This window comes from Mytilus trossulus, chromosome 10 (genome assembly GCF_036588685.1).
Source record: "Mytilus trossulus isolate FHL-02 chromosome 10, PNRI_Mtr1.1.1.hap1, whole genome shotgun sequence".
NCBI classification, from domain to species: domain Eukaryota; kingdom Metazoa; phylum Mollusca; class Bivalvia; order Mytilida; family Mytilidae; genus Mytilus; species Mytilus trossulus.
This window is the reverse complement of record NC_086382.1, coordinates 65455105-65475888: the sequence shown is the minus strand read 5'-3', so window position 1 is coordinate 65475888 and position 20784 is coordinate 65455105. Positions and strand designations below refer to the sequence as shown.

Genomic DNA, 20784 nt, shown 5'->3' with positions numbered 1-20784 from the left:
ATCAATCTGTCAGTGACAAAGGATTCTCAAAAGAATCAGTTGTTACAAGACGAAGTGAACATTCTGATTCAGAAGGGTGTATTGGAGGAGGTAAATCCTCCTTTTCATCTAGGGTTTTATTCCCGCCTGTTCTTGGTACCCAAAAAGAACGGGAAAATGAGACCGGTTCTAGATCTTTCTGTTCTCAATCAGTATCTGGTGGTCCCACATTTCAAAATGGAGACCAACAGGTCTATCAGGTCGACAATTCATTTAGGAACTTGGACAACCTCTCTAGATTTGATGGACGCCTATTTTCACATCCCTATTTCTCACAAGTTTCGTCATTTCCTGAGACTGGTGTGGGCAGACAAGGTTTACAGTTTCAAGGCTATGCCTTTTGGCCTGGCTATTGCACCCCTAGTTTTTACCAGGATTTTTCAGACGGTGGTGTCGTATCTTCATACTCAGGCAGTTCTCATTCATTCCTACCTAGACGATTCTCTCATCAAGAATCATTGCCGTTCTCTTTTGGAGGAACACACCAATTTGTCTATCCTTTTACTCCTGAGACTGGGTTTTTTGATTTCATGGGAAAAATCAGAGATAATTCCCAGTCAGAGTTTCAATTTCCTGGGAGAACATTTTCGGACAGATTTGGGTCTAGTGCTTCCTCCAGAAGAGAAGGTAGTCAAGGTATGTCAGTTAGTCAATGCTCTGAATCAGTTTTCATCTGTCCCAGCTCGTCAATTGCTTCAGCTGGTGGGTTTCTTGATTTCGATCATGGACATCATTCCACTAGGACGTTTACACATTCGTCCAATCCAGTGGTATCTGATGGAGTTTTGGCATCCAATTTCTCAGTTGTGGGAGGCACCTGTTCCCATCCTTCCTCAGTTGTTACCTCATCTTCAATGGTGGCTTCAGGAAAAACATCTTCTGAAGGGAGTTTTGTTGGACCCTCCAGACCCCAGCCTAACTTTGTTCACAGATGCGAGTCTGATGGGTTGGGGAGCTTATCTGGAGGGCAGGACAGCATCAGGCCTTTGGTCAGGTGCTCAGTTGGAGGAACACATCAATCTTCTAGAGATGAGAGCTGTGTTTCTTTCTCTCCGTCAGTTTCAGGCTGTGATTCAGGGTCAGTCACTACTGGTTGCCACGGACAACTCCACAGTAGTGGCTTATCTTCAGAATCAAGGAGGGACCCATTCCTTTTCTCTGTATCATCTGAGCAAGGAAATTCTTCTTCTGTGTCACAGTCTCAATATTTTTCTGTCAGTGAGACATGTTCCAGGCAGTCAAAATCTTCTGGCGGATGCTCTCTCCCGTTTCCGTGTTCCAGTGAACACAGAATGGGAAATTCATCCATCAGTGTTTCAGGAGATCATTCTTCGTTGGGATCGTCCTCATATAGATCTTTTTGCCACCAGTCTGAATCACAAATTGGAGACTTACGTTTCTCCCATTCCAGACGAGAAAGCTTGGGCAGTAGATGCTATGACCCTATCTTGGAAGGGAATGTTCAGTTACATGTTCCCTCCTTTTCGTCTTCTTCCAAAGATCTTGCACAAGATTCAGAGGGATCTTTGCAAGACCATTCTTTTTTTTTTAATTTTTATTATTTATAACTTCCAATTTACAACATAATATACACAAATATAATAGCAATATAATATATAAATCTATAGATATTATCTAATCAATACAACTGTCTATTAGGAAGCAATTTTTTTTTTTAAATACAAATATAAGATAAAGAGTAAAGCAGTTTGAACACCGGAGAGAGAGAGGGAGAGAGAGAGAGAGAGAGAGAAAGAGAGTGAGAGTGAGAGAGAAGAGTGTGATGAGTTTTCAATATAATTCATCTAGAAATTGAATTCTATTTTAGTATAGTAAATACAGCATTTTCATTTATAATATGTATAATATTGAATGTAAAGTATATACATTTTTGTATTTAACTAAGTAATGTATCAAAAACATTCCATTCTCTGAGAAACTGATGTTCACATTTGTTTTTCATAGCAATATTTTTGTCCATTGCATACACATATTTCATCTTTTCTTTTACTGAGTTTAATGTAAGATTTTTTTTAAAACATCTAGAATTATAAATATATTGCTTTATGGTAAGAAAAATAGTATTTTCTGCATTGCCTTTTGATATTTTTGCAGAGTTACCAAACAAAAAAACTTCTTGTGTAAAAAGTACACTAATTCCATTGGTCAGAAACCAATTTTCAATCTGTTCTAATAATAATTGTGTATGTTCACATTCCCAAAATAAATGTTCTAATGTTTCAATTTCTCTATCACAAAAAGTACAATTTGGATTATCATAAATCTTAATTTTATGAAGAAATTTGTTTGTAGCTAAGATTCGATGATTGAATCTATACTGTAGCCACTGTAACTTAGTATTATTTGTGACAACAAATGGCAGTTTATAAATTTTTTTCCAATGATTTTGATCAACGCCAAAAATTTCAGTCCATTTTAACTGACTAGTGGGAACACTTCCATTTTTATTTAAAACAATATACATATCTTTAGATCCTTTTGAACTTTTAACTAGCCTTTTAATAGCAGATGGAATTAAAGGTAGTTCTAATTTGTGATTTTTTCCCACAAATGATTTTGATGCTTGATGTATAGCAGATATAATACTATTATATCTCATGAAATTCACATTTATCTGATACATTTCTTCTATTTTTTGATGAGAGAAAAAGGTCCCATCTTCATTTATCATTTATAAATCTTATACCATTTTCAAACCAATCTTTATAAAAAATAGGTTTATTTGCTACCTTTATATTATTGTTAAGCCAGATTGGACTAGCAAGAAAGCATTCCTAACTGTCATATTCTTCTTTTTCTCTAAGAAGTTGCCATGCTTTTAGAACATCTTGCCAAAATTTATTTTTGATATGTTGTTGTAATTTTTGGATATAAACACTTCCACAACCATAAAATTTTTCAAGTTCTACATGAACATTTGACAAAAAAACATTCTGCCATTTGTTGTCTGTTTTAAATAATCTCCTTATCCATGTACACTTCAGTGCTAAAATAAATGCACTAAGATTTATCATTTTGAGTCCACCATCTTCAATATCATTTTGTAAAACATCTCTTTTAATTCTATCAATTGGTGAACTCCATATAAAATTGTACATAAGTTGAATAATATTTTTTAAAATATCATCACTTGGATTTGGTAAGGATATAAACAAATGATTTAAAATAGGCAATATCAATGTCTTTACTACAGTAATTCTACCAATAACAGTAAGATTTCGTTTTGACCATTGTCTTATTACACATTTAATTTGTACAATTTTTTCATCATAATTAATTTTTACAATTCTATCAAGCAAGACCATTCTTATTGCTCCGGCTTGGCCAAGACAGTCTTGGTTCCCAGAACTACTACTTCTGTGTTGTGCAAAGCCCCTTTGTTTGCCTCTAAGAGAGGATCTACTGTCTCAATTCAAAGGAAGAAAACTGCATCAAGGTCTGGAGAATCTCCATCTGCACGCTTGGTTGTTGTCAGGGATTCCCTCAGAAAGGGAGGCTTTTCTGAGGGAGCAACCAAGCGTATCTCAGGATCAGTCAGACAATCTACAGGAGCAGTTTATGACTCCAAATGGTCTATCTTCTGTACTTGGTGTCTGTCGAAGCAGATTAATCCACTCTCTGTCACTGTACAACAGTTAGCGGATTTCTTCCTTAACCTTTTTGAGGAGAAAGGTTATTCTCCTTCTACTATAAAGGGATATAGATCTGCCATAGCCAGAACAATATCACTTTCAGGAGGCTCTGATTTTGGGGATAATGAGTTTTTGTCATTATTGATAAAAAACTTTTGCCTTAATAGACCTCGTCAAAGGCGTTTGGTTCCTTCTTGGGACTTAGGTTTAGTTTTGAAGGTTCTTCAGTTTTCACCTTTTGAACCTTTACATTCAGCCTCCTTCAAATTTTTATCTTATAAATGTTGTTTTCTGATAGCTTTGGCTACTGGTCGCAGAAGGAGTGAGATTCATGCCCTGTCAATTTCTGAGTCTTGTCTCCGCTTTGCGTCTGATAAGTCTTCAGTTACTCTTCTCACTGATCCATCTTTTTTATCAAAGAACCAGTTACCTGATAAAGGTTCTGGTATTATTACTATTCCTGCTTTACCTCCCACATCAGATAATCAGGTTTTGTGTCCAGTGAGAGCCTTGCTTGTTTACCTAGCTTCTTCAGCAAAATTAAGATCTGCTGGTTCTTCTAGGTTGTTTATTCCTATTAAAAAAGGAATTTCTGACATTTCTGCCAAAACCATTTCTACTTGGATTTGCAATACTGTCATTTTGGCCTATAAGTCTGCTTCTTCTGAAGTTTTAGTTAAACATCAAGATAAAGCACATGAAGTAAGAGCCTTAGCCTCTTCTTGGAACATTTTTAATTCCTCCTCTATGTCGGAAATCATGTCAGCTGGTTTTTGGAGGTCTGATAGTGCCTTTTATAACCATTATTTACGGTCCATGCCTCTTCATTGTGACAACCTCTATTCTTTAGGGCCTTTGGTTGCTGCTCAACAGGTTGTTTTTCCTCCTCCTAGTGATGGGGATTCAGCCCTTCGTTAAATTCTGTTATCTAAATTTATGAAGGTGAGGTATTTAATGTAATAAAAATTAAATTTTTAGAATTAAAATTTAGTTTTGTAAATTAAATACTCACCTTCATAAATCAGAGGTCCCTCCCTCCTCCCCTTCATCCCCCTTTTAGTGCCTAGCATTTTAAGGAATAAATGATGAAGGTTTAGGACACACAGGTGTCAGGTGGGAGAGGTTGTCACGGGGTCATGGTTTCTTTTTCTGGCTGGTTTCCGGTTGAATAATGCAGCGAGTGGACTGATATCTAAATTTATGAAGGTGAGTATTTAATTTACAAAACTAAATTTTAATTCTAAAAATTTAATATTTAGAGAGCATTTGTTGACCCCATGAACCTATGATTTGTAGAAGGATGGAATATAAAGGATATTTTCACACTTGTGAATATAACAAGTTACCCTGCATTTCAAACTTTAAAATATTTACTTTATTTACTGCCATGACAATTTATGATTTGCGTAATGAAATTTTTTTTTATTATTTCATTTTAAGATTTGTATTACCGGCAATGTATTTATCAGGAATTGATAGCACAATTTGTATGGCCTTAAGCAACTCATGATGGTATATGGAAAGATTTTCTTAGTTTTCTTAGAAACTACTGAGCAAACCAAATACAGTCAAACCTGCTCAAGAGACCACCTGTATTAAAAAAACTGTATTATAGGACCATTGATTTTATATCCCTCTGTAGTACATTTTATATAGATTGGACCTGTATTGAAAGACCACCTGTCTTAAGAGTCCACTTTTTTTGCTCTCCCTTAAGTGGTCTCTTATAACAGGTTTGTCTGTACATATAGTGATTTTGTATTGAATAACATTTTAAACCCTCAGTAATAACCCTGGTCTTTCAAAAATGTAGTGGTTTGCTACAGGATCCATAATTACACTTTACCAGATATTAAACTGGAAGTTGGGTTTTTGTTTTTAAGTGCATTAATTTTTTAGTGACTTTCAAAATATTACTGCTACTGATCAGCTATTTTTGAAATTCACTGTACAAAGTTCTGAAGTTATTTCACTGTTCGAAAATTGTTTTATAGGTAATTGCAAAAACTATGAGTATTACACCAATAGATTGAAATATTTATTTACATGTAGCTACTGTTTTAAATCTTTAAACATTATTTTAAGCAGTGTTCTCCCCAGGATTTTTGGATAGCGCTGTGGTAAGCGCGTAATTTTCAACAATTCTCAGGAACTTTATCACGGCGCGCGGTTTGTTTGTAATTGATTTGTTATGTGTTTTTATTAGATCATGCCCTTGATGTTTCCTCTTGTTATGATGTCCTTGTCATGCTCATGGAAGTTACATGTACCCCTTAATGAGGCTTTGTTTGTTAATGTTATTGTCTGGATATAGAAGAAGAGTCTTTTTTTGTGAATCTCCTTTGTAAATTCATATATTAAATCCTCAAACTATCTATGTATAAAACTGAAGAAGAAGTCTTTTTCCATGATGGATCTACACCAGACTGCCTGTGCCAAGATTTCTTAGCACCATCAGGTAATGTTGCAGAACTTGAAATACCAACAATAAAGTCGTTGTCAGCTTCTGTTTGGTTTTGTAACCAACTGTAGCAGTGTTCTGTTACCTTACGACGTTTGACAGGAATTGACATTTTTTAGCATAAAGATTTCTCATTTTTATGACCTAAACATTTTATAATATTTAGATGGCCTCATCCAAGCTGGACATCGAGAAAGTAAAATTTCTGACCAAACAATTATAAGTTCGAATAGGGGATAATTAATACTTAAAAGACTTGCTCATTTTCGGAGTTTGTATGGATAGTAAACTCCTGTGTTTGATCATTTTTAAAATCATCGTTTGTTCAAAAAGTTCGTAAAACAAGTTTGTGAGTGACGTCGAGAAATGCGGTCAATTCATTTCATCACATTTCATTCAAATATGTAAAATTTATTAGACTGGTCCCGCGGCGTTACTTAATTACAACGGAAATAATTCATTCAAAAATTGTAAACCAGTCAATCACGTGATCCGAAGAGAAAAATAAGCGGGAATTTGAAAAAATATGATTTTTTTTTTTAAATATAGCGATGCAGTCAGTGCAATAGGACAGCGGGAAATTGAAATAGCGCTGAAAATCGCGGCGCTTAAACGGCCTGGGGAAAACACTGATTTTAAGTAATGCTTAAAACAGCGGTGAGTGTTTTAGAATCCAACACACAAAACACAAAATTAACAGTTTGGGTGAAATTGTTTCAGCTTTGTATTTAGATTTATATAACAAAATCCCATAGTGATGTAAGACTATTTAGAACATTTATCTGAAACAGTACAGTATTTTTAAATATCTTTTGTATGAAAAAACATAATATTTTTATTTTTAGTGCTCAGAACCTCATTTGAAAGAAGTTTTTACTCAGTTTGGTGAAGTAAAAGAGGTCAAAATTCCTAAACAGCCAAGTAGGTATTATCTATTCGTATGATTTATAAGTGTATAGACAGTGAAACAAAGTAATGTTATCTCTTTATCAAGATGGCAGAGATATCTTCCTGAATGAGCATGTGATATTTGTTATAGGACATCAATCATATATAATGATAGGTTGTTATAAACTTATAATATATATAAGACTATATTTTAAACATATAATAATAACAAATACAATATTTATAGAGCACATTATATAATAACAAAAATTTCTCTAAGCCATTCACATTAAAAAATATATAAAATACAAAGATACATAAATCCTAGAGTACAAAGCACTATCTTAAAAGAATCAAACAAGCATATACAAATTTATAAGAAAGAGAAAAGAAATAAAAGAAATGAAAAATGCATGTACCCTAAAATATACAAAACTGTCTAAAACTAATGCAGTCAATTTAAAGTATATAAAATTTATAAGAAATCCTTAAAAACAGTCCAAAATAAATGAGTCTTGAGTTGCTTTTTTAAAAACATTTAAAGAATTTACACTCCATAAAGATAATGGCAAATTGTTCCAGAGTGTAGGCGCAGCCTTGTCAAAAGACAAAACAAATCTGAATTTCAGACGTGAATCAAAGAAAAATCATCTTATGTCACAGAACTTATTTAGTTCATTTCAAATATCATGATATATTTAGTTTTAAAGAATTCTTAGATGAATAAAATGTGTAAAGTAAAGAGGGTTCTTTAGTAAATGTATGTAAACCTTTGTATATTTTTATAGATGGCAGAATGTTTGGATTTGGATTTGTACAGTTTGCAGACTTAACATCAGCAGAGCAGGCATTACAGAAAATGAATACAAAAATGATCAGAGGTGAGTTTACATTTATATATGTATAGATAGATTTATAATTTATCAGAATGAAGCCTTTTTATGATTGGTAACTTTTACTAGTTTATTATCCTTCCAACACATTCTTTTCTTACTTATAATCAATATGTATATAATTTATATATAAGCCACATTTTTGTCAGGAATTATTTATGAATGCTTCCTGAAATTTATAAACTAGCTTCATGTTTATAGCATCCTTTATCAGTTGTTGAGTGAACTTAAGTTTATGGTACAAAATACTTATAGTGGGGTATCATTTGTGCTAAAAACACAGTTTGGTAAAACGTATGGAATTGTGGTTCTTAATGCCCTTCAACTTGTAATTTTTTTGACATTTTGACTTTTTTTATTACATCATTGAAGAGTCTTTTGTAGACAAGACATGTGTCTGGATGTGACTGGGCTACAAAAATTTAAGCCTAGTGTCTTTGGTGAGATTATCTATTTAAGCTTGATCCTATTCAAGTTTTTTTAAATAAAACTTTCATGCTAATGATTTCTGTTTTAGGTAGATCAGTGGCTGTCGATTGGGCAGTACCAAAGAATAAGTTTGAGAAAGACAACCAAGTTGAATCAGATGGTGACTCTAGTAGCATGGAACAAGGTATTGGACATTTTCAAAAATCTATTTATAGAAAGCATGGTATAATATTGTAATAACTAAACAGATAGTAACAATTGTTATTGATACAACTTTCCATCATCATCAGTCCAGCAGAAATGAAACATCCAGAGGCTGATTGAAAAATTAACAGTTATCACACCATTTAGGCCACTTTTTTTTTTATTAGTTGGTTTACGGATCCGCCGACCCTGTTTTTCACGATTTTGAAATAAAAATAAAAACGATTTTGAAGATTTTTTTTTAATTCCGCCGACCTTTTTCTGTTTGAAGAAGTACAAATAAAAATAAAAACATGATTAAAAAAGATCGGTCTTTCTTCTTCCAGTCGGAATACCCTCGGAGTGGATTCGGAAATCCCGTGCGGTTCCCTGTTCAGTCAACGTTTCATGATGATCTAATGTGGTGAAAGGGAACCAGTTGAAAGGCGGTTCCCTGTTCAGTCAACGTTTCATCATGATTTGATGCGATGAAAAGGAACCAGTTGAAAATGGAGGCAACTCCAAGCAAGGACCGAAGCTCATAAACTCGGCAATCAATGTTACACACAGGACTTCGGGAAAGTTCGGAGAGCCGACAACCTTGCTTCAGAAGTTGAAATGGAGGACCAGATACGATTTTAATATTGTTGCCTTGGAGATTTTCGGTGTAAATCTAACGGTTGAACAAAATAAACATCGCAGTCATGAATAATATTAAAAATGAAAATTATTTTTGAGATGGTTTGGGAAGTTTGGTTTAAAAGGTTGAACAACCGCTAATTTGAAACCCTGTTCTAGACAGTCAGTGAGGTTGAGGGCGGGTCAACTTTGGTTCAAGTGTTGATCAGAAAGTCTGAAACCCGAAACATGTATTACTGTAATAGAATGCCTGACAATTAAAATCACTTCGACATTTATAAAAAGGGACAATCACAGAACATTTCGAGATATAAGCTAATACTTTATTAATAGCAGTGTAAAATAGCATAAAAAGCCTAAGAAGGACATGTTTTCATGTACCACATATGAAGGCATATGACATGCAGAGCGCATATGGTATTTCCTCAATAAGATTGTATTTTGTAATGAGGAATTTTGTCACTCCCTGATCTAAATTTGATAAATAAATACACAGAACAAAGAGAAATGCAATTGGTAAAGACACTTCCCTTTCATCAGGGACATGCTTTCATCAATCTACATTGACATTTGACTCCTTGTAACTCATTAAATTTAAATTAAAACAGCAAGAATCAATACCAAATTATGAAACGATCTGCATACAAAATGCATAATACTATCATATCTATCTATCTTCCCGTCAAGGAGTGGACTCATTTTTGAGTGTATATACTCCAGCGATTATATTACTATTATATAGAGTAATGTCATTGTTGTTTCTCTCCATTTTTGGTTAAAAAAAAAGTATTAATTCCAATTTTTATTTTTATTTATTTTTCGACCTCCTACCCTACATTTTTTCATAGTTTTTATTTTTATTTTTTTTTCGACCTCCTACCTTTCCTTTTTTAAGAAGAATCCCGTAAACCAACTAATAAAAAAAAGTGGCCTTAAAAGCTTCAAAAACTTTAGCACTGTTAAATTATTGAATTTTGAACCCAACCGCTGATTATACAAATAGAAGATGGAGTGCTAATCAAATAATCAAACAATGGTATTAACTTTTTGCATAAAGCTTAATTGTTAAAGGAAATATACCCTGATACTCCTACCTTGTATAGAAATGTCTTGTGTTGTAAAGTTTCCAGTTGCTATATGTCTTTTATTCTTTTGTTCAGTGCCTGCTTAATAAAAAAATTATAGTTTCTTTAACAAATGATTTTCTCACTTATTTTGAGTAAAAATATAGCTAACTGTATTTGGTATATAGAGTCATTGCAGGGTCTTCATGTCTACTTTTACCTTATTTTATGCAAAATTTCTTTCTGTTGAAATTTTTTACCCTTTGCATCGTTGACGAATTGTCGCTGGATTTTTTCTTAAGGATCATGTTACATGTTAGATTCTTTACTGCAACAAAAGACCTTTACATGTTCTCTTGATTATTAAAAACTTTTATTTGTCCTCTGCTCAATAGTAAGATATATTGCTCTGTGCTAAATATAAGTTGTATATTTATGATTGTAGATGAAGACAGTGCTAGTGACACCGAAGCATCAGACGAGGAACAGGAAGTCGATGAAGCTGATGAAAGTGATGAAATGTCTCACAGCGATGATAGTGGAGAGGAAGAATGTGATGATTCAGCAGCCAATGATTCCATAGACGAGGGGTTTCAAGATTCTAGTCCATCACAGGAAAAAAAGAAAAGTATGTACCATAATAATATTTATATTACTTTATGTTAAGGGTTAGCCATGAATTTAAATGATTTAAGTACGATTTTTCTATAGGCTTGTATGCAGACTTTGACTTAACCACTAAATCAAATATCTCCAAAATTTTCACAATAACAAGAAATATTCCTTGATGATGACTTCATTTCATTTTTATTGAAATTTGAAGTTTTTAGGTAAAGATTGTATGAAATGCAATTAAAACCATATGGGACTGACTTGATATCTAAATATTCCAAGGCTGATCACTACCTTTTTGATACACAAAATAAAGTGCATTGATCATAACATTCTATACATCATATCCATAAACATTTCCAGAATTTTTTCCGAGAAAAATTGCAGTTATCTTCCTTTGTTTAGAATAGCTGTTAAAACAATTACAACCAATGCAATATTTAATTTTACTTCACATAATTTGAAGCAATCTTTACCGTTCAGTGCTTTCATGCACTTTGATTAAAACCTTTTTAAGTTTTATAGAATACATTTAAGGCCTTAATTTAAACATCTTCATTTTCCAGTTTTTATTTTAAAAAAAAAACACAACAAAAAAATTCAATAGGAACAATGTTGAATTTTTTTTCAGAAATCAACTTTTTTGCATTGAAGAGATTGAAAATATATTGTTGATATTGAATAAATTTTCATTTACTTAGAAGGTATTTTTTTAATTCAGGTAAGTAAATCAATGAGTGATGGATTTCTCTTAGAAGAAATTTAAAGGTCCCAGACTCTCAATGAATAAACACACAGTGAGAGTACAATAGCTATTATATTTATTAAATGGGACAGTATGACTGACAAAAGTTTAAATACCTGAACTTAAAGGAGATGACTCTCTAAAAAAGTTTCATTTGGTTTAAAATAATATTTTTATAAATTTCATAAAAAGTAAAGATATCATTTATATTGACTTCTTTCATTTATTTACAGGAATACAGAAAGATGACACAGATGATGGACGTACATTATTTTTAAGGTTGTAAAAATATATTGTGTATTGGTTTTTGTCTCGTCAAGTGTTGGGGATATTTATGTGACCTTCTAAAGCTAAATTTTATTTAAAATGCATGTTTCTAAAAAAAAAAAAAAATCTATGATAATATATTGAATTCTGTTATCCAATAATTTATAACACCACAATATACATAGATTCTACACTGCACCAAATGTGATACAATATTTCTCTGTGTGAGATGGAATTTTCATATTTCATATGTGAATCTTACCAAGCTTTTTAGATATTAAAAATTTAACTGTATAGAGTAAAAAAATATTGTATTGTATTGTATTGTATGAGTTTTGGTTGTTGAATCTCTTTCTCTAATGATTTTAGACTTCATGTAGTTTTGGTTGTTGAATCTCTTTCTCTAATGATTTTAGACTACATGTAGACCTACTTAATTCTTCTTTTTCAATGAGCTGCAAAAATATGTGTTCTTTTTATGTGATCTTGTCAGGTTTTGTGACCTTTTTTCGTGACGCTACATTAGAAAAGCAGATAAAATCAAGAAAACTTGTTATCATATTTGAATTTTGACCAATGAAAAACAAGATCAAACAAAAGACATGTCAATTTGAAGAAAAAAAATCAGTCAGTTGAGAAAAGTCTAAATGCGATAAAAATGAGAAAAGTTCATTTTATAGTGTTAAAAAAATTAATAACAGATCAGTGTATATTTTTTTGTATTTTATTATTTTAGAAACTTGTCTTATGATACTGGTAAAGAAACACTGAGTGAAGTGATGTCAGAATTTGGAAGGGTACACTATTGCATGATTGTTACTGATCCAAAAACAGAACATTCAAAAGGTGTAGTATTTGAACAATTATAAACAAAACTTTGTATTATAGTTAATAATGTAAATCCTTTAATATTACTTGTAAACTAAAATGTAGAGGAACTAAATATTGTGATATTTTTTTAAGAGGAATTGGGGTTCTTATGAGTCTCCTGTTCATGGTTCTACTGTTTAACAACAGAAGTGATATGATTTATTTTCTAGGTTCAGGTTTTGTACGGTTTCAGACAATTGAAGCAGCAGATGCTTGTTTACACAAATCTGATGATGATAAGGTAAGGAAATATATAATGTGGATTCATTTATTAGCTCACCGGGCCCAAAAGCTTTTCCCATCACTTTGCGTCCGGCGTCCTGCGTCCGTCGTCGTTAACTTTTACAAAAATCTTCTCCTCTGAAACTACTGAACCAATTCAAACCAAACTTCATCTGATTGATTCCTAGGGTATCTAGAATTAAGTTTGTGTTTTAATTCCCATTTCATAAAAAAACATGGCCGCCATGGCTAAAAATAGAACATAGGGGTAAAATGCAGTTTTTGGCTTATAACTCAAAAATCAAAGCATTTAGAGCAAATGTGACAGGTTAAAATTGTTTATCAGGTCAAGATCTATCTGCTCTGAAATTTTCAGATGAATCAGACAACCCATTGTTGGGTTGCTGCCCCTTAATAGGTAATTTTAGGGAAATTTTACTGTTTTTGGTTATTAACTTGAATATTATTATAGATGGAGATAAACTGTTAACAGCAATAATGTTCAGCAAAGTAAGATTTACAAATAAGTCAACATGACCAAAATGGTCAGTTGACCCTTTTAGGAGTTATTGCCCTTTATAGTCAATTTTTAACCATTTTTCGTAAATCTTAGTTAACTTTTACAAAAATCTTCTCCTCTGAAACTACTGAACCAATTCAAACCAAACTTCATCTGATTGATTCCTAGGGTATCTAGAATAAAGTGTGTGTTTTAATTCCCATTTCATCAAAAAACATGGCCGCCATGGCTAAAAATAGAACATAGGGGTAAAATGCAGTTTTTGGCTTATAACTCAAAAACCAAAGCATTTAGAGCAAATCTGACTGGAGTCAAATTGTTTATCAGGTCAAGATCTATCTGCCCTGAAATTTTTAGATGAATCTGACAACTCGTTGTTAGGTTGCTGCCCCTAAATTGGTAATTTTAAGGAAATTTGCTGTTTTTGGTTATTATCTTGAATATTATTATAGATAGAGATAAACTGTAAACAGCAATAATGTACAGCAATTTAAGACTCAAAAATAAGTCAAAATAACCAAAATGGTCAATTGACCCCCTGAAGAAGTTATTGTCCTTATAATCAATTTTTAACAATTTTCATAAAATTTGTAAATTTACTAACATTTTCCACTGAAACTAAATGGACAAGTTCATTATAGATAGATATAATTGTAAGCAGCAAGAATGTTCAGTAAAGTAAGATGTACAATCACATCACAATCACCTAAACACAATTTTGTCATGAACTCTGCTTCCTATGTTTAATTCACATATACCAAGGTGAGCGACTCTAGTTTTCGTGGGTACCAATTTTCGTGGTTTGAAGAAAACATACATATTCATGGATATTTAATTTCGTGGTTTTGGCAAAGTCTGCACTCAATCCTTTAGGAAATTTGTAATTCGTTGAACATTTGAATTTGTGGTTCTCCTGTACCCATGAAATCCACAAACATTAGTATCCAACAAATATTAATGAATCCACAGTAGTTAAAACTGCCAGTACCATGAAATTTTTTTCTAACAAATTCAAAATATAGATAAATTCACCATTTTGCCCAGACAAGCTTCTATTTCAAAGTTAGAAAAAATTTCAATCTATAAAGTTGCAATATTGTAGTATATTATTAGGATTAAGTCTAATTTAAAAGCCACTTTTATATAGTACCAATTTTGTTGAAACTTTTGACAAATATATACGATGTATTACAGGGTGGAGGCATTATTGTTGATGGCCGTAAACTTCTGATTGCTAAAGCTGTCAGCAGACAGAAAGCAACTGAATTGGCAAAGAAAGAAGAAAAAGTCAAAGAGGATAAAAGAAATTTACATCTCGTCAGAGAAGGATGTAAGCCACTAATACAATATGTGTTTGGTTTGCTTTTGAGATATTTTCTTTTGATAATGTTCAAATAGTTATGCTTGCTCCTAAAACAAAACGAGTATTTTATTAACAAATAAAAAAAATACACTTCCATAGAACAAGAAAAGAGAAGAGTTTTATACATGTATTGCACAGTAAAGAAAATATTCTAACAAATGATATATTATGACAGTATATAACAAAAACTATTACAGCAGTATTCTCAAGACCAGAAAATGTTTTTGTACAGCCAACAGTATAGTTTGAAAATTTCAGTTTTTGAAGTATTTGTTTGATAAGGTATGATTGAATAATAATAAGAACATTTTGTATTTTATTACAAGGTAATACATTGTTACAATGTGTATTTTATTACAAGCTAATACATTATTACAATGTGTATTTTATTACAAGCTAATACATTGTTGCAATGTGTATTTTATTACAAGGTAATACATTGTTACAATGTGTATTTCAGTTATTACAAGCTTATACATTGTTACAATGTGTATTTTATTACAAGCTAATACATTGTTACAATGTGTATTTTATTACAAGCTAATACATTGTTACAATGTGTATTTTATTACAAGCTAATACATTGTTGCAATGTGTATTTTATTTCAAGGTAATACATTGTTACAATGTGTATTTTATTACAAGCTAATACATTGTTACAATGTGTATTTTATTACAAGCTAATACATTGTTACAATGTGTATTTTATTACAAGCTAATACATTGTTACAATGTGTATTTCAGTAATAAGAGGAGGAACTAAAGATGCTGTTGGTCTTTCTAAACAAGACATAGAAAAAAGACAGAAGGTAAGAGCAGATATAACAGATTTAAGTATGTTCTCCCAATTTATTAAAATCATTGTTTCTTATAAATCAGTGCCAAAAAACATGACACCACAAACAATCAAGACTTAAAACCCTTTGACTGCGGTAGGGAATATTATGTCTCTTGTAAGCAGACAGCACTAGGAACAAGATGTCTCTTTTTAGAATTTGTCTGAAATTTTCCACAGAAATAAAAAAAATAATTAAAAACTAATTGTTTGAAGAGGTTTCCTGAAATCCATTGAACAATGTAAAAGATATATTCTGTGTAGCACACTGATCATTATAAAAACATGTTCAATGTGTTAAAAACTTGTAAGCAAGTAAGTAATTATTTAATATGGTGACATGTGAATCATAACATACATTTATACAGTTATATACATAGCAATTTGATATTTACACCTGGCCCATGTCAATATAGCAATATTATATCATATTCAAAAACTTAAAAGTATACAAAATAGAAATACAGAATTAGGCTTAAAGTGTTTTTTTCTATGAATGAATGCTGAATTTACAAATTTTGCAGTTGAGAATTTGATAGTGTTTCAATAAATGAATAAGTTTTTCACTATTATCACTAAAATTGTAATCAATTTAAAAATTTTGCCTCTATGTTTTGTATTGATTTTTTGGTCAATATTTCTTTTAATTTGTATTAGATTGCAATTTAAAAGCCTTTTTCTCATTTTACTTGTGTATTGTAGATTGAAAATTCCAAGAGACAGAGATTGAAGAATCCCAACATATTTGTATCAACCACCAGACTGTGTGTTCATAATCTACCTAAATCTATTGATGAGAAGGAACTGAAAGCAATCTTCTTAAAGGCTGCTGGCAAAAGAGCCAAAATTACAGAGGTATTTTAAAATATTAAAAATTATTTGCATTTTGTTGGTTATTTTGGTCACTTGACCCTGTAAGGAGTTATTGCCATTTATAGTAAATTTTTAACAATTTTTCGACAAAGTGAGTGCAAATATAAAGATTTGTTTAAGATTTTTCCGATGCCTGCTTCCTGTTTTCCAGTATTTCGAATAATGTGTGGATTATACTTAACACAACCATATGCATTATTAAATGTTTGCAATACATATGCAATCTTGTTATTAGAGAAATTACTCAATAATATACATATATTATGATAAGATTATTATATTTTCTTTAGTGTCGGATAATGAGAGACACAGAAAGCGTGAATACAAAGGGTGTGGCTAAGTCCAGAGGATATGCCTTCATCAATTTCAGCGACCATCAGCATGCAGTAGAAGCTCTGAGGAAAACAAACAATGATCCGGATCTCTTCACTGACAACAGGGTATGTCATAGTCAACATAAAAGATATACAGAGATTTTATTCCTACACCAAGTATACTTTTAAACTTAAAACTTGTGGCTTTTCAAGCATTTTTTAATGTTTGAAATTTAACTTTGGAGAATGGAGATTTAAAAAAAATAAATTATAAATTTGTTGAGAATTAAAGTAAAACACTTACAAACTATATGTATTGATCAAAGTGTTTTAAATTTTGTATACAAACAAGAATATGAAATAACTAAAGAAATGTGGTGAAATTATCCTTAAATACAATCTTACAAATAAAAGTCTGACTCTATCTGGAGATAGTTCAACATTGAAAACCAAGCCTACACTGTTTAGTGAGCTTTATATATACACCTTGGATTTTGTTTATGTCCATCTGACCTATGTCCATAGAAAATTACAAAAATTCTGCTGGAGAATTTTATTCTATTCCAGATCTACCATACCATTATAGTTTAAAAATTCATTATTTAATGCACATTGATAATTTTAATAAAAAGTACCTATTTATATTACAGAGACTTATAGTTGAATTTTCACTGGAAAACAAGAATGCTCTGTTGGCTAAAGAGAAGAGATTGGAAAGGTTCCAGGTATGTTACAAGTCTTTGTTCAGGCTATCAGCATTTATGTGAACTTTAAAATTTGGAATCATTTCAGAAAATCCTTAGTAGATTGAACATTTTCTCCACATTTGTAGTGCCATCTTTATCAACATATTTACTGCAAAATTTCTTACAAACTATTGTATCAAAGATATGAGGTAAACAAATGATACGCAATCACGAAAACCTATTTAGTCAATTTTATATTTGTGGCACTCAATTTATTGTTTCCAAAGTCAAATAGCAATAATGAAAGCAGTTTTTAATGTTTTCTTAAAATAGGCATGTATTGTAATTCTTATTGTATTATTCATTAGTATTATCATGTTAATTGGAGGGGAACACTTATATTTTTAGGCAAGACAGAAAAATCTCAAACAACAGAAAACAGTAAAAACTGATGATAAAACAAATGAAAACAATACAGCCACAGACAGTAAGAAAGAGAAAAGAAAGAATAAGAAAGCTAAACAAAAGGAGAAAATAACAGAGAGATACATTGGAAATGTTAAGTTACCAGAAGGCAGTAGTATAAAAAATATTCTACCAACTCACCATGGACCAAAAGTCAGGCACAAACCTAGACCACAGACAGAACAGAAACAACAAGGAAAACACAGACCTCAAACGGACCAACACAGACAACAGATACACAAGGAGGTACTGTTAAAATATTTATAGGGTACAAGTTTTAGTGAAAAAAACGAGATGATAAACCTTTAATTTAAACACCCCTATGAAATGGATATTTTACCTATTAAACTAAACTGCTTCTTAGGGCATGAAATTAAAATAAATAAATTATAATCTATTGATATGTGATAACATAATGAAATTCTGAATCCCAAACTTGTTACAATCAATAAATGTTCTAAATATATTTATGAATTATGCATATATGTTTTATGTATGTTGTCAATGCATGTTCTTGGTTTAATGATATGTTTTTTTGTTATCTTAAAATTTATACATCTGTATTGAAACTTTCTATTTAGGTAATATGTTATCAAAATTCATAATACTTATTGTTATTAAGTTTGCCTCAGCTAAATGTTATTAAACCAATACACAATGCTAACTACCACAAAAACTGACCCAGTTCGAAATTGGGTGGCATCACTTTTACTGTTCCCAAAATATGCCTTTATAACATTATATGCAAGCAGGGGAATCATGTTCTCTATGTATTTTATAGGGGGTGGTTGTCACTCAATGATAAAAATGACCAAAAGCTTACTATCACCAGAATACTGTAAAATCAGAACAAAATTGCAATGCTTTTATTTGTTTGAAGTATTTACTGAAACTCTAAATAAATTCATCTCACAATTATGTCCATTTAAAAAAAAACACAAATGCACTAACAAAATCTGATTTATCAATTTATAGGGCTAAATTTTTAGTTATCATAATATTAAGTAAAGATTAGAATTAAAGTTATACTGATTTATCACTTATTTAAGTGTGTATGACCTGATTTGTCACTTATTTAAGTGTGTATGACCTGGTCCATTACATTTGTGCACAGCAGTCAGCTTATGGTAACAATTGCACAGTTAGTTCAAAACTGATAACATTATTTAAGGAATGACTGTAATATTTTTTCTGTCTATGAAGAAATAACATAAAAAATTTGGTGCACACTGAATAACGCGCGTAGCGGGTTATTTAACAGTGTACACCACACTTTTCATGTTATTTCCAATAAACAGAAAAAATATTAGTCATTTCTTATAATTTAAATCTAATTCTTTTTTAAACTATAGAATACCATAAAAAATCATTGATGATGTGATGGTCACATGACTAAATTATGTCTTTGGGCTGATAACAAAATAATGTCAGCCAATCAGATAAGGCATTACATCCAAAATCAAATTATTATGGATTATCTTTATTTTTACCTGTAAAATGAATTATTGCAAACGTAATCAAAAGGTGCATGTAAACTAAAAAACTAAATCCATAATTTGGCATAAATGTGCCTGTATAACCATTTGATAAATATATTGAAGATTTCAATCACAATATTGTTATTTATCTTTCATTATATTTCAGAGTCCAGTTAAACAGAAAAAGAGAAAGAAGCCCGTCAAAGTAGACAATTTTGATAAACTTGTGAACTCATACAAACAGAAAATCATGTCATCTAAAGCAACATCTAAATGGTTTGATAATTGAAACACTTTTATTTTAACATGTAAACATAATTATTTATCGTGTAAGTATTGTTTTTAAATAACTTCTGTACTAGTTGTCAAATAAAAACAATCATTCTAAAATTGTTCACTTGGTCCGAGACCACAATTGTCGTCCCTTGATTTTCGTTGTTCACGAATATAGTCCCTAGTGTTAACAGTGGGTTACTTGCCATTAATTTTTATACCCTTTCCAAATTTATTTCTCCATGTTTAATGGCTCAAATTGTAAGTAGGGGGTTGAAATTACACTGTAAAAAAATTTGGGTCCAGAATTTTAAAGGAAAGTAGTGATTTGGTCCAGGTGAAAAAGGTTGAAAAATAGTACTTCGGAAGCTGTCAAAAGATTTCAAGACGCCCTAAAGATAAAATTGTCCATATTTTGAGTTAGAGACGATGAAGTTTTCTATAATTTTGATATAATTTGTCCCAAAAGTAGTACAACACACTGTAAAAGTTTCATTTAGAAAGCGCAGGTGGGATTTTTTTAATTTTCATTTATGTTCTAAAAGAAATGCACTACGAATTAATTGTGTTCTCGGACCTAAGAGGTGAAGTCTGTAAATATAGAATCTGTACTTTGGCAACTTCCCTAAATGATTTGGTGGGGTCAATTTGTCAAATAGCATGAAACTAAAGGATTTAAACTTTTATTCTATAAAATTTCTGCAAAAATGACCAATTTTGGCATTTTATGGTCAAAATAGTCATTTTAAGGCTTTTTCAATATTGATGCATACATGGCATTCTGACTTTCTATCTGACAGGTTTTCATGTGTCAATACTTGTGTTTCTATGCCTTAATCTAGTTCTTTTACTTGTTTATGAACTCAGAATCTACAGAAAAGAAGATTATTTCAGACAATATGTGCAAAATGTGTTGTATAAATGACCCTTGTCTAACGCCCTGTTTGGATGAAGTCAAAAGTGGGGTTCTTGGTTAATAAAATTTGAAGTCCACAATAAAGACCACACTAAA

At 31.4% G+C, this 20784-nt stretch overlaps 1 protein-coding gene across 1 annotated transcript in view; it reads left to right on the top strand.

Moving 5' to 3' along the window:
- The window catches only part of LOC134688385 (RNA-binding protein 28-like), a 37126-nt gene extending 17237 nt beyond the window's left edge, over positions 1 to 19889 (top strand). The window contains exons 7-20 of the mRNA XM_063549069.1: positions 6999 to 7074; positions 7830 to 7922; positions 8452 to 8547; positions 10695 to 10877; positions 11840 to 11885; positions 12610 to 12719; positions 12914 to 12984; positions 14680 to 14815; positions 15593 to 15657; positions 16386 to 16538; positions 16847 to 16996; positions 17521 to 17595; positions 17965 to 18267; positions 19666 to 19889. Coding sequence (XP_063405139.1) covers positions 6999 to 7074; positions 7830 to 7922; positions 8452 to 8547; positions 10695 to 10877; positions 11840 to 11885; positions 12610 to 12719; positions 12914 to 12984; positions 14680 to 14815; positions 15593 to 15657; positions 16386 to 16538; positions 16847 to 16996; positions 17521 to 17595; positions 17965 to 18267; positions 19666 to 19788 — 1680 coding nt within the window. The 3' untranslated portion in view covers positions 19789 to 19889. The remainder of the gene's footprint in view (positions 1 to 6998; positions 7075 to 7829; positions 7923 to 8451; positions 8548 to 10694; positions 10878 to 11839; positions 11886 to 12609; positions 12720 to 12913; positions 12985 to 14679; positions 14816 to 15592; positions 15658 to 16385; positions 16539 to 16846; positions 16997 to 17520; positions 17596 to 17964; positions 18268 to 19665) is intronic.
- The last annotated feature ends 895 nt before the right edge of the window (positions 19890 to 20784 follow it).